At 35.7% G+C, this 13,447-nt stretch overlaps 1 protein-coding gene and 1 long non-coding RNA gene across 4 annotated transcripts in view; both read right to left on the bottom strand.

Annotated features, from left to right (window-relative positions):
- Positions 1 to 13,447, bottom strand: part of LOC139982299 (uncharacterized) — a 97,349-nt gene that overhangs the window by 72,060 nt on the left and 11,842 nt on the right. For 2 of the 3 annotated variants that reach the window (XM_071994995.1, XM_071994996.1), the window contains exon 7: positions 9,987 to 10,195. The exons of the other annotated variant lie outside the window; for it this stretch is intronic. In XM_071994995.1, coding sequence (XP_071851096.1) covers positions 9,987 to 10,195 — 209 coding nt within the window. The remainder of the gene's footprint in view (positions 1 to 9,986; positions 10,196 to 13,447) is intronic. 3 annotated transcript variants of the gene reach the window in all.
- LOC139982329 (uncharacterized) lies at positions 678 to 8,900 on the bottom strand. The gene is made up of 5 exons (XR_011798133.1): positions 8,258 to 8,900; positions 4,810 to 5,062; positions 4,050 to 4,239; positions 3,198 to 3,313; positions 678 to 2,680 (listed from the first exon to the last, which is right to left on the bottom strand). It is a non-coding gene; the product is annotated as an uncharacterized lncRNA (long non-coding RNA).

Raw genomic sequence — 13,447 nt, 5'->3', positions numbered from 1 at the left:
AAGCTGTCTGAATTAGCATCTTCAGATCGATTATGGGTTTGCTGAGTTAGGGAGCAATATTTTCGAAGTACAAGGACCAACCAATGAACACAATTTTAACATAAGAGGCAGAGATAAGACACTATAGCACTCTATTTATTACTGATAAATGCAAATATTTTCATTAAAAATCATTATGAAATTTCATGTTACTTTCAGAAATATATAAACAAAGCAACTTCTACAACTTCAGCTCATTCACATTCATGCTATCAGCTAGAAAATTTACCATGAGGCACATTTTCTATGAGGCATTGATGTGAATACCACTGACATAACTTGTGCTATTCAAATGGATAAAGGGCTTGGTCAAGTCATGAATAAGGCTCTGCCCCATATATTGCACATGTACAAAAAGGGTTACTGCTGTACATGCAATACTTTTTTGATGGGGGAGAGAGGGGGGGGGGGGAGATGTGGTAACATGTTGAAAAGACCACATCTTTTAATATTTCATTTTTCTTTTGAACATATGCAAATGCTAGAAATGAAAGCACTTGGAAATTTCTTAAAGAGATAGGCAGTTGTTGCCCTTGCACTGCTTTGAAGTCTGCACCACTGTAAATATTGTTGAAGGAGTGGAGTTCTGCGAATCTCTTGATAGTCAAGTAATAAATTTTTCTTTCACTGTTTGTTAAACAGCTCCTAGCAGTAATATGTATTTACACGACATTGTATCTGAGGTTCATTATGTAACCGGTGTTTTCTACATACAGTCAAATTAAAAACCAATGTTAAACTTGTTCACCTGCAATGGTCTAAATTCAGAAAGTACATCAATATCATAACTCTTTTGCATGTTGTATAACGGTACTGAATTTGAAGTGGATTATATTTATAAATGAATATAGCAATGTTTTGGGTAAAAGCAATTAAAGCATCCACTTGAACTTCATGTTTTCCTTGCATTGTTTGCTACTTCCTCCTATCTAGATTCGAAAGGGACATATAGATAAATGCTCAATACCTCAAACAACATTATTTAACCTTGTTTCCCACAAAATATGTTCTGTCCCAGTTTCTGTAAACTACTCGGAATAAATGGAGGGGTGGGGGGGGGGGGGGAGTTGGACAGGTTGGGAAACTAAATATTTGACAGATGTTGTATTTGACAATAAAATTCACCTTCCCAAGGAAGTAATACAGTTCTTTAAGTGGCATTTTATGAAGGACCTACAGTATGTAACGATAGCAGAATTGTTTATTGCCTCCTGCTGAAATGTCCAATAAAGACTCGCAGTATTGGAATGTTCATCAGATTCCTCATTTTATAGAAACATCTGTGTTTATTGAAACTTTCCTAGGATGTTGCCAACAAGATGCAGTTGAAGTCTACTGTACCTTGTTGTCAAAGGTGGAGCTCACAAAAAGTCCTATCAACTAGTCTTATTCAAGCAGTGGCAACATATGGGAAAAAAGAAAAGCAAAATATGGTACAATTTTGTTAATATTATTTTGAACTATTTATCCCAACACCCTATCCTCCTTTTAAGACTTTTGCAAGCTTGTAAACCAGTTACAGCACTCATGCAACATGATATGACAAAGGTTCATTGTCAGAACATGAAACTAGCAATTTGGAGTAAATTTGTTAAAAGAATGATGAAGTTAATACACTGAAATATTGAATGGGGCTCAAAAGAGCTTAAGAAGTCTTTTGAGGTACATTACTTGTTCTGATAAATATATTAATTGCCCTAAGATTCAGCTATTAAAGCAGCTACTAGTCAGATACTAGATAGTATGGGATCATGAAGGTTTTCAGGTTTTACCTATATTGGCCTCAAATAACCTTTGACTTGGCTAAGAGCACTCAGCACATGATACACCTGCATACAATCTTCCATTCATCATTCCAATATTGAACTATCATGTTAACATGGCTTTCAGTTTCATATATCTAGTTATCTCACATGGGCTTCTGCTATACTGTAACACCTACTGAAAATTCAGTAGCCAACACCTACTGAAAATTCCAGTATAAATATAAAATTAATGAAATGATTCAGAAAATACTTTAACAGAAAGGAAAACTATTATAAACACTTCTGTTCATACTGACCTCAGCGTAAACAATTTAGAGACCAAGAACATATGGTATAATAACTATTAGCTAACATTTCTTCCTTCTACTCTGCAATTTTGAGAGAACAATAAGCAAAATTGATACTGGCAAATGTAACATAGCAACAATAACAATAATTCACAAATGATGATGACATCAGAAAAAGTAGCAACCAAGACAATGATGATGATTTGAAAATCTTAATGAGCAATCCTAAATGTAACTAGAATATCACTTTTAGTAGAGCAGGGTTCTCACAAGCACGTTCTAACCTGGCGGTGGTCGTGGTTTGAATATGATTTTGCCTCTCCCTGCATGGTTTGAAAGTTGAGCGCCCGGGCTGAACATTTATGAACCAGGAAAAGCTTGCTGCGACTTATCTGGTCCGAAAAATTATAGCATGAGGTTAATTTCCTCCTGGGTGCATAATTATCATAACAGTTCAAGAATTTTTACCAAAGGTGATCATATTTGAATATCTGGAGTCGGCTCGGACTTGAAGGGTCTTGGATTTGGCTCATACCAAGTGGGCTCGGACTTGGCTCAGACTCTGGCTAATTGGACTCGACTACAGCTCTGCCATAAATATAAAAAGATAATGGATTGTTAATAATTTATTATATGATGTTGAGAAGGTAGAGACTTAGAAAGTTAACTCCTAAATGTAATGGATAGCATTAAACTCTTCGTTTCACTAACAAAAGGATTCTCAAATACAGTACTAGCAACATTACAGCTGAAATAATGGATCACCAATACGATGCAGTGAAGAAAGGGAGTTAGTTAGTTTCACTAACAAAAGGATACCACATGCAGTACCAACAAGAGGGATGCCCATTATATTGAGGGTCCACTAGACTTATTGTTTGCTAGACCCAACACCCCCATTGTGGGAAGCATTATTGAGCGTCTAGTTAGCATTTATTGGGTAACCGAAAGTATTGAAGGACCTTGGTGACTCCCCTCCCAGTAGTTTTATAACATTTATGAACCAGGAAGAGCTTGCTGCCACTTATCTGGTCCGAAAAAATTATAGCATGAGGTAAATTTCCTCCTGGGTGCATAATTATCATAACAGTTCAAGAATTTTTACCAAAGGTGATCTTTGGTATCTGGAGTCGGCTCGGACTTGAGGGGTCTTGTATTTGGCTCAGACCAGATGGACTCGGACTTGGAATGGGCTCTGGCTAATTGGACTCGACTACGGCTCTGCCATAAATATAAAGAGATAATGGATTGTTAGTAATTTATTATATGATGTTGTGAAGGTAGACACTTAGAGAGTACTCCTAAATGTAATGGATAGCATTAAACTCTTCGTTTCACTAACAAAAGGATTCTCAAATACAGTACTAGCAACATTACAACTAGAATAGTTGATTACCAATACGCTGCAGTGAAGTAAGGGAGTTTAATAAAGAGCATCCCTCAATGTAATGACTAGGATGAAACTCTTAGTTTCACTAACAAAAGTATACCACATGCAGTACCAACATGGGGGGGGGGAGGATGCCCATTACATTGAGGGTCCACTAGACTTAAGGTTTGCTAGACCCAACATCCCCATTGTGGGAAGCATTATTGAGCATCTAGTTAGCATTAATTGGGTAACTGAAGTATTAAAAGACCTTAGTGTCTCCCCTGCCAGCAGTATAACAACTGGAATAATGGATTGGTGAAACAATGTTTTATTTGATACAGTGAAGTAAGGGAGTTACATGAATAATAGTTAATGCAATGAATATGATTAAAATCTTTGTTTTACTAACGAAAATTATTCTCAAATACAGCAACATAAGAATTTGTATAAATGGATTACTAATAATGAATTTTATGATGCTGTGAAGGAAGAAAATTCATTAACAAATTTTAATTTGTATGCTGCATGTCATATACCTGTCCAGAAACTAAAAAGAAAAATTCAAACTCATAGAATGCACCGTACCTGGCTCCAAGCAATGACATATAAATCTAGTCCGCATTGTATCTACAGAAGTTGTTTGTCCAATTTTAATCGAAAGCCTTTCCTTTCATTGAAAATTTTGATCTTCAGTAAAAATATTCTTCTGTCTGCAGATTTTATTGATGACAGTACTTCCTTCTCTTGTGGAGAAATTCCACCAGCTCTTGTTAACCTACAACAAACCAAAACAACATTTCAATCATATGTCAAAGTTTCACTGAAGTACATTCCATGTAAATATTTTTTTAAAGCCTCACATTTTGATATTGACATTGTTGCAAAAGGTACAAATACACACATCATAATCAAGGTTAAAATATGATGGTGTGTTAACACCTCAAGTCTTTGCTTCACAATCCTACCTACAATTCATTCCAGCCTGCCAGATGGCAGATTTACAGTACATTTGGTTTTCAAAGACTACACATTAAGTCATTTCAATTCTGATTACATTCTATGATGGTGGAAGTAGCAAAGTAAAACAAAAGGTTTGGCAGTGGACTTGGTGGGAAGTGGAAAGTCTTTCTTACATTACTTTGTTAGCCGTTGCCTTAGATCGTTTTCATTTTTTGAAAATAAACAGCAACTTTTCATCATCTTTTTCCCTGTTGAAACTTAGTACAGTAAATTTATATTATGTATAGTGTGTGTTGATCAGACTTAGAGGATATTAAAGGGAAGACTTTAGAAAACTAACTTCAGGTCATAGGGATTTAAAATATATCTCACAGTCAATACTTACTGAATATTAAAGACAACTAGGGATGTTTGCAATATATGCTTGTGGGAGCTCCTTATTTCCATATAAGCCATTTCTCACTGCATCCCATGGTCAGCATGAACCAGCAGCTCAAAGTTACAGTATTTTGATATCCTGTGTCGACCTTGAAATTGCAGCCCTGTACTTCTTGCAATAAAGTGGAGCATATCTGCTGTGGTGTTCTCATTCTGCATTCATGCATTCCTCAAATTGTGCCAAATTTAAGCCATCTTTTCTGACAAGAGAATGAACATAAATAAGTCCAGATAATTGTTTCATAAATTGCAGGTGGAAGTCTTGACAGTGCAGTTCCCTATTTGATGTCAATACTTAGTGTACATGTTGTCCAATATTCATGTCAGTTTAGTTAATTTAACTATCACTTTTTTCATGGAAACCGCATATATGCAACAATTGAGAAAAATGCCACACTACTAAGTTTGAATATTGATCTATTATTTGGTATGTAAGTTGTACCCAGGAATTTAGCATGCAATCACTTCAAGAGATTGACTGAGTATTCATGCATGGTTCAATGCCTCATCCCGCATGCAGTTCATTTACTTAAAAATTGCATGCACCCTAGACTATGTATACCGGTACATTTAGTCCCTCAACGTATCATTTGGGGTTTAAGCTCAGGACTACTTGTGTACACAGACTTTGGCATTATGACTGAGCTCATTTTTAATGTTTGGTTTCAATGATGTTGAAACTTTCCACTCACGATGGCATATGTGTGCGTGTGCATTGGTAGGAGTACTGTGTTTGTGATCCTAGCTTGTAAACACAGTTTCTCATGACAGTAAGCTTTATTGGACAGATCTCATAGTTGGTACAGTATGTATGTATAGATGCATCACAAGTACAAGAAGCCTATTGTTTTTGGGGAAGGTCAAAGGAAATTTAGGTAAAAATGGTCAAATTGTGAAAACTCAATTTGAAGCATGGATAGATCTGTTTATTGGTATGTCTAGGCCAGTGGTTGGGTCAACAGGACAAACTTGTGAAAACCTTATTTAAACCATACATCTCAAAGCAGGGTACACTAGCTTGCAGAGATATATAATGTTTAGTATCATGTTATATCGCTACAGAAGGCTTTCAGTGGTCTTTTTAGATCCCCAACTGTCACTTTGAAAATGTTGTTTATCACAGTTCTCAATAGTTTTTTGCTGTATATTATTAAGATACAATAAGTTGTACATGCAGCCTACACATATACAGTAGCATACATGTCAGATTGACAAATTCATAAAATGAAACTTATTACATAATGGAAACCATGTGCAGTGCAGTTTGCATAATGGTGATCTATTTATACACCCAACCAGCTAGTATCGGATCATAGCAACATGTTACCACATGTATGCATTTAAGTGTTTTGTCACACAGTACAGTGCTAACATCATACAAGGGAGTTTTATTTGTTCCATAACAACTCTGATCATAATAGCCTGTTCGTGCAGGGAGTTGTAATGGAACAACTCCCTGGTTTGTGCTACAGTATGGACATGAGAACTATCTAGTGCCTGTTGAACGTTAGTCTTGTGCATTTTCATGTTACTTACTAACACCAAATTACTGCACACATAAAAGTATGAAAACTGAATACAATCAAGAGCTTTTATTTGGACATGATACCCAATATGAAACTACTTTAGTTGCACATACTGTATGTATGCTGGTTTTTATCATGAATGATTTTTATAGGAGCCATGATTTTTTTTTTTTTTTATGAAGTAGGTCTGGATTCCCTTGGCATTATAACCTGATTGAAATTTAACCTCTGTGATTGCACTAATATGTGAGACCATTGATCAACCTAATTAATAGCTTTTAATGATGAAGACACTGATAACAATTTCATAACTCATTAGTGTGAACACAATGCAAGGTTCAATGAGGTACTGTACTGTTTACTTCCTTAAAATGTATAGCTGGTGGTTTTTCAACATACTCTAATCCTTTCAAATATGTTACATTGAATCTTTACACTTTTCCATTGATATATCACAGACTGTGTTTTTTGTTATGGGACTCTGTAAAACTGGATCAAACCTAGCAATTTTGGACAAGGAATTTGCTCTTTTCACAAAAACTCCTAAGTGCTCAAGTGACTGTACAGTAGGTCACCCTGTGAAGGCATTGTGGGACTTTGAGGAATACTTTTGATCAAGCTATTACTTCAGCACTAGTAACACTACCCACATCATAACGTTAATATCAAAATGCCTAAATAACTTGCCATGATTGTGTTGTTATTCTAAAATGAATACTCAATTGTTTACCTTCAGCCATGATTCATCCCATAGGTGCAGGGGGAAAAAACTCATGTTACAAAAAATTGTTGTACACTGCTACACTGAGGCCCTGTGTGACTTAGTTCTCTGAATCAGAACCAATGACACACCACTACTACTGTACGCACAGGGCTAAGTGATGCACACTAACACATATAGAGAATATTGTGGGGATGAATATTGTATCGAGACGGCAAACGTTTTCACATTTTTTACTTTTGTAACTCGTTTATGGAATCTATCAGGCCCTTTCTTTTACTGTAGTGTTCCGCATGCTTGAGTATCTGTTTTTGTGGAGTTGTGACTTTCTGACTGCCTTATTTTATGGCAGAGAGATTGAGACATACCCAAAGATTTATATTTCGTGAAATGGTTCAAAATTGCATCGCACGAATGCAAGTTCTTTCATACCCCTAAATTGACACATCTGTCGATAAGCTTACTGTAGTGAAGGCCTAAGTAAACATCCATTATCTTTGGATGCTGTTTGCTATGCTCTGAGCCTCTAACCTCAGACAGGTCTGGTCCCAGAGATTAGTGGTATTATATTGAGGTTTTTTTTTTTGGTTATTTTTAGGGAGTAAGATTTCCAAATGCCCAAAACATGCACAAACATAATTTGATCAGCATATACCTGAAATGGATTCAAACTCAGGAAATATTTAACTCTGCTTGGCTGCAAAAAGTTATGGTTGCCTGCTGTATAGTTGCTACAGTAGTACTAGCTACAGTAGTAGTAGGCTAGTATAGTAATACAGTACTGTAGTAGTACTAGTAGTAGGCCTAGTAATATTTGGAGGTGCGTCAATTATTAAGCCTTTACTTTAAAGATCTGGAAGATCACCAGGCTGCAAAATGTGTAGGTTGACCAGTCTGTTACAAGTATATACTTTAATTTATTTATCACATTTTATATTCCGAGTATCAGCAAAGGCAGTAGCAGGCAGCTGTGATTTACCATAGCCAGTAATACTGATAGGTCCAATTTAGAGCTAACGTTAGGCCTAGGGGCCTAGGCTAGTCTACTCTAACTCTAACCATGGTCTTACTTTATTTGTGTTCAGCATGAAGGTATTTACTCTAAATGTTATTAATATATCCGGATCACTTTTAAGGAATTTACTTACAATGCATATACTCCACCAAAGTTCCAAAAGCCAACTTCAAATGGGCAACGTTTACGGTAACCTGCGGCACTTTCCTTTGTAGACTACTGTACATGGCTAGGCCCACATAAAGTAACGTTGAATGTAGGCTATTGGGATAGCAACGATACGATCCGATCGACTGCCCTACCACCGAACACAGAAAGAACTGCTTATGTATGGGGGCGTTGTTTCGTTACGTGTAAATTTGCCAGTTAAAATAGAAACTCTTATTTTCTTAAATATCCCAAATTAATGGAAGAAAAAGTACAATTACGAAGATTTCAGTGTAATTAGAGGAACCTTTAAGTTTCGGAACTATATATAGCCGCATTCGGTCAAAATCGAGGTGTAAAGTTGGGATCAACATATATACCATGTTCGTAATTCTGTTATATACCCTTCGGAATTACCTCCACTTTTGAAGGGAAATTTTACCCTTTAAATGAACGATTTTTTTTTTTGTAACTTCGGAATTGAAAAGTTTATGAGGTTTTCTCTTAACTCGAAATAATCATTCCTCAAAGGGAGTGAAATTGATTGAACAAGAAGACCCTAGACTTAGGTTTACCTGGTGTCAGGTAAACCTATCCCCGAGGTAAACCTAAGTCCCAGCTACCATGCTATGAAGTAAACCAAAATACCAATGTGTATATATATATATATATATATATATATGTATAATGATGTTGTATTAGACTCTTCTGTGTGGGGATATACTGTAATGTCATGTGGGTTATTAATATACATATATCAAGAGCTTTCTGTCGCACGGGGTGGTGGGTGGGGGAGGGGAGGGGGAGTGGTGCGGGAGCAAAGAGTTGGGGTGGAGGAGGTGAAGACAGGTTTGTTGATCAGAGGAGAGGAACGATAATAGTATGACAGGATACCTTACTGAGTATGTGTAGGTGTGGGGTTAAAGGGTGTTGGGTGGTGTTATTAACATGATAATTCAAGCATTTTAAACATAGTAAATGGGTAAGTGGTCCGGCATAAATTGTAGGGGAGGATTAAGGACAGCTTATGGTTATATAGTTGAGAGGGGTGCAATATGAATAGATGAAGAAAATTACAATATGTTAATTTATATCACTGATGTTTTACTTAAATATCAATGTGCATTCAATATCAGTTAATTCATATATTAATTATGAAGTGAAAGAGTCCTGATGAAACATTGAGCCTTTTTTCCTTTGCTTTTTATCTTTTTTTATTTATCTATTTTTAATCTAAATGACTGAAGTTTTTGTATAATTATCAAGGGTTGCTTTAGGCAACGCTGTTTATTTTTTTACTTCATATCTTGATCTAATTGAGTCTTACTCTTTTTTAATTATTATTACTATTTCAATGAGATATATTATTTTTAAGCGTAAGCTAGGGCCTCATAGCTCTTTATTTTTACAAATTTCATTCTTCTGAAGAATTTAGAGTTACAAGTATGTGCTTCTGTCTCATTTTGTCTCCGTTTTACTCTCTTATTAATCATATTCCTCACCTGATGACTGTTCTTTCATTGTTATTTTATTTCTTAATTCATTTTCTTCTTCATATTTTGTTTACTTCTACAATTATCTACACCTATCAATAAACCTTCAGTAATTATTAAATACAATTATGTTAATAATGTCTATCTTGTTTACGTCATTAACATTACTTAGTTATTTTATCAAGAATGTACATGATATACATAACTATTAATTATACTTACTGCAGTACCTTGAATCTTTGAGAGTGTTGTACATAGTTTAATATTCCATTAACTTCATGTTTATTCATTTCTCTCCCTTTCTCTGTCTGTATGTTCATATTCTCTATTGATGTTATGATTGGTAGAGAGAGACCAGAGGAGAGGATAATGTTCCCATCGTCATCAATGTTAATAAAGGAAATGCCTAGAACCACCCAGTGTATGGGAATCTGAATAAAGGAAAATAATAAATAGAATTAATATCATCATGTTTGTTTACAGGACAAATACTTAAAATTATAACAGTATAATTCACTTAGGAATATTTACTGTATTGTTGTTTAAAATGTATATTAATCGAGTGATAGTTTGTTTATTTTAATCATATTTAGTTATTTTTATGTTGATTATATATCAATTAGTGGTTTGAACTTGTTAAAAAAAGGGTAAATTATTTCTTTAATCTTCGTTTAATTTTATTTGTATTCAGCGATATTTGGTTGGGTTATTATGAGGGTGTCTTAATGTGGGGAAGGGCGTGGATATTGCTTACCCTCGTGAATGTTATGTTGTTATTGACAAAGCTTGTGCAAAGGGTGAGAGATAAAAGGACCGATGGGTGTCGTAAAAGGGTAGGAATGGGTTTGGTAGAAGGAAGGGAGGGTGCTTTAGGGTGGGGAGCATGTAGACCGATTACACATATTAAATATAATTGGTTTTCGGGGTGAGGAGGAAATCTGCAGAAAGGAAAATAATAAACAGAATGAACAATATATCGCTTTAACAGAGATAAAAGTTTAACACATATTTTGTTTTTTACTATTATATGATTAGTATTAAATTTATGTAGATGTTCTGTTTTAATCTTGAATGAGGTTTTGTTGAGATATTAATTTCACAAGCGGATCCTTTTTATATTTACTGTTTTGTTTGTTACTATTTGTTTGGGAGAGGGGGGGGGGGCTGAAACTAAATATTCATTTGATGTCTAAAAGCAGAGATATTTGTTTTGCAAGGTAGTTTGCGTTTGATTTTAGAAGAGATGAACACATTTCTGAAATTATTTCTATTGTTTGTTGTTGAAGAATATCATCGCAACGTGTTAATTATTGTTGTATACTTTTACATATTACTATGCATTAGGTTTATTCTTTTGTGGGGGAGGGGTGAAGCAAGAGAGATGTAAGCAATAGGTGTAACATATTTGTATGTAATTATTGGTTTGAAACTAGGATGAAACTAGTGTGAAACTGTAAATCTTGCTTACAAACATATGTTGTTATTTATGATCTATTGAACTGAATTTCGTTTATTCACATATTCTAGTGTTTGTTGATAAGATAAGATATGATAAGTAGAACTTTATTACTCCAATGAAGGAAATTAAGATCTTGCACATAAAATGTAAAAAGACAGTATAAAAATATGGCTATGTTACAAATATGAAAAACAGGGATAGAACGGAACGATAAAACATTAAACAATCGAACAATAAAACACACATAGGCAGGACCTAACGGCTCAAGTTATCATTGTAAAGCCTTATTGCACGTGGAATAAACGAATTGCGATGACGGTTGGTTCTTATGGGTGGGAGACGCAGTCTGCCAGTGCCCCTATTTATGATATTATCGTGCAGATAACAGTGAAGCGGGTGATCATGGTCATTCCAAACAATGTCTAGTTTGTTTTGGAGCAAGCACACATAAATGTCCTCAACTGTTGATTGGGGGTCTCCAATGACTCTACCCGCTTTACAAATAATGCTGTCAATACGGTCTTTGTCAGTCCCTTGGCGTTCCCACCCCAACCGACGAGACAATACCGCCATACGCCACAGATAGTAGCGTTGTAAAGAATATCCATTATAGAAGTACAGACGTTAAAACTGGCTATCTTGTTTAAACAATACAACCTGCTATTCAGCTTCTTGATTAGAGCATCCACCTGATCGCCCCAAGTTAAAAAATCGTTCAAGTGAACGCCAAGGTACTTGTAAGAGGACACCCTTTCAACTTCCATACTCTTGATAATGATAGGTGGTGGTGGTGGTGGGACAGTACTACGGCGAAAATCAATAACCATCTCCTTCGTTTTGGAGATATTCAATTGAAGAGAGTTGGTGTCACAGTAGTCCACGAATGACTGCAGCTGACGGAGATATGCCTCATCATCATCACCATGGATGAGACCAGCCATGGCTGTATCATCAGCGAACTTGATGAGGGGGCACATCTCCTCCTGAGACCTACAGTCAGCCGTGTACAAAGTAAAGAAAAAAAGGTGCAAGGACAGTTCCCTGGGGAGCTCCAGTGTTGGAAGAAATTACACCTGACCGGCATGTAGGACCGAGACTAACAAACTGGGTTCTTTCTGTCAGATAATTCATTATCCAGTTAATGAACCCATGAGGGATGTCCATGCTGATAAGTTTCTTTGTGAGAATGTGTGGCTGGATAGTATTAAAGGCGAAAGAAAAAAATCGAAAAACATCACACGTGCAGAGGTGCCTTGTTGCTCTAAGTGAGAATATAACCACTGAAGTAAAACGAGGATTGCATCCTCGCAGCTACGACTGGCTTTGTAGGCAAATTGTAAGGGGTCTGAAAAAGGGGTGACCAAAGGCTTAAAGTGGTTCAAAAATAAATGCTCACAGACTTTCATGGGCACAACCGTTAGGGCAATGGGGCGGAGGTCATTCATACACGATATGACCGGCCGCTTAGACACTGTAGCTATCCTAGATTGCTCCAGAGATGAGACACCTGTCCCGTTTCAAAAGATAAACTCTAGGGCACAATGTTTTAAAACTCTGGGTGAAACATTATCTGGTCCGGCAGCCTTTGATGGATGTAACTTAAAAAAATGCCTGCGAACCTCATTCTCTGACACTACTATGTTACAGTTAGAATCTGTCAATGAACTTTTCAAACCATGGAGCTCGTACGAAAAATCATGATCATCAAAACGGTTGTAAAATGTGTTTAAATCATTGGCATAGTGGGTGGTGATGGCAGGTAGGTGACAAGATTTAGATTTATTGCTATAGATTATTAATAGATATAACACTAACATGCACATTTAAACTCATTGCATGTGTCTAAAGAACATTAAAATACGTCCATGTCTGTTGTTTGTTATTTACTTTAAATACATTTGTAAATCTGTTTTTTTTTCCTAAGGTAGTAGGGTTAGTTTAGTCTCCAGTAATAGCATCGGGTAAATATTTTCTTATAAAAGTTATTGTTCATATTTTGAGAGCAGGTGTCACAATTGCTTATCTTGTTTAGAAACGATGTTGCTATTTTTTTATTTTTTTTAATTTAACATAATTGTGTTTAACGAAATTTTAATAAAAATTAAGAAATAAGTTTAAAGAAAATACAACAATAATATCTTGTTTGTTGCTGAAGAATATACATACGCGTGTAACTAATTGTTGTTGTGTGTTTTTTACTTCGAAATATAATTTGTTAATCTGC

The sequence above is a fragment of the Apostichopus japonicus genome, chromosome 16 (genome assembly GCF_037975245.1).
Source record: "Apostichopus japonicus isolate 1M-3 chromosome 16, ASM3797524v1, whole genome shotgun sequence".
Taxonomy (NCBI): domain Eukaryota; kingdom Metazoa; phylum Echinodermata; class Holothuroidea; order Aspidochirotida; family Stichopodidae; genus Apostichopus; species Apostichopus japonicus.
This window is presented reverse-complemented; position numbering and strand designations above follow the sequence as displayed.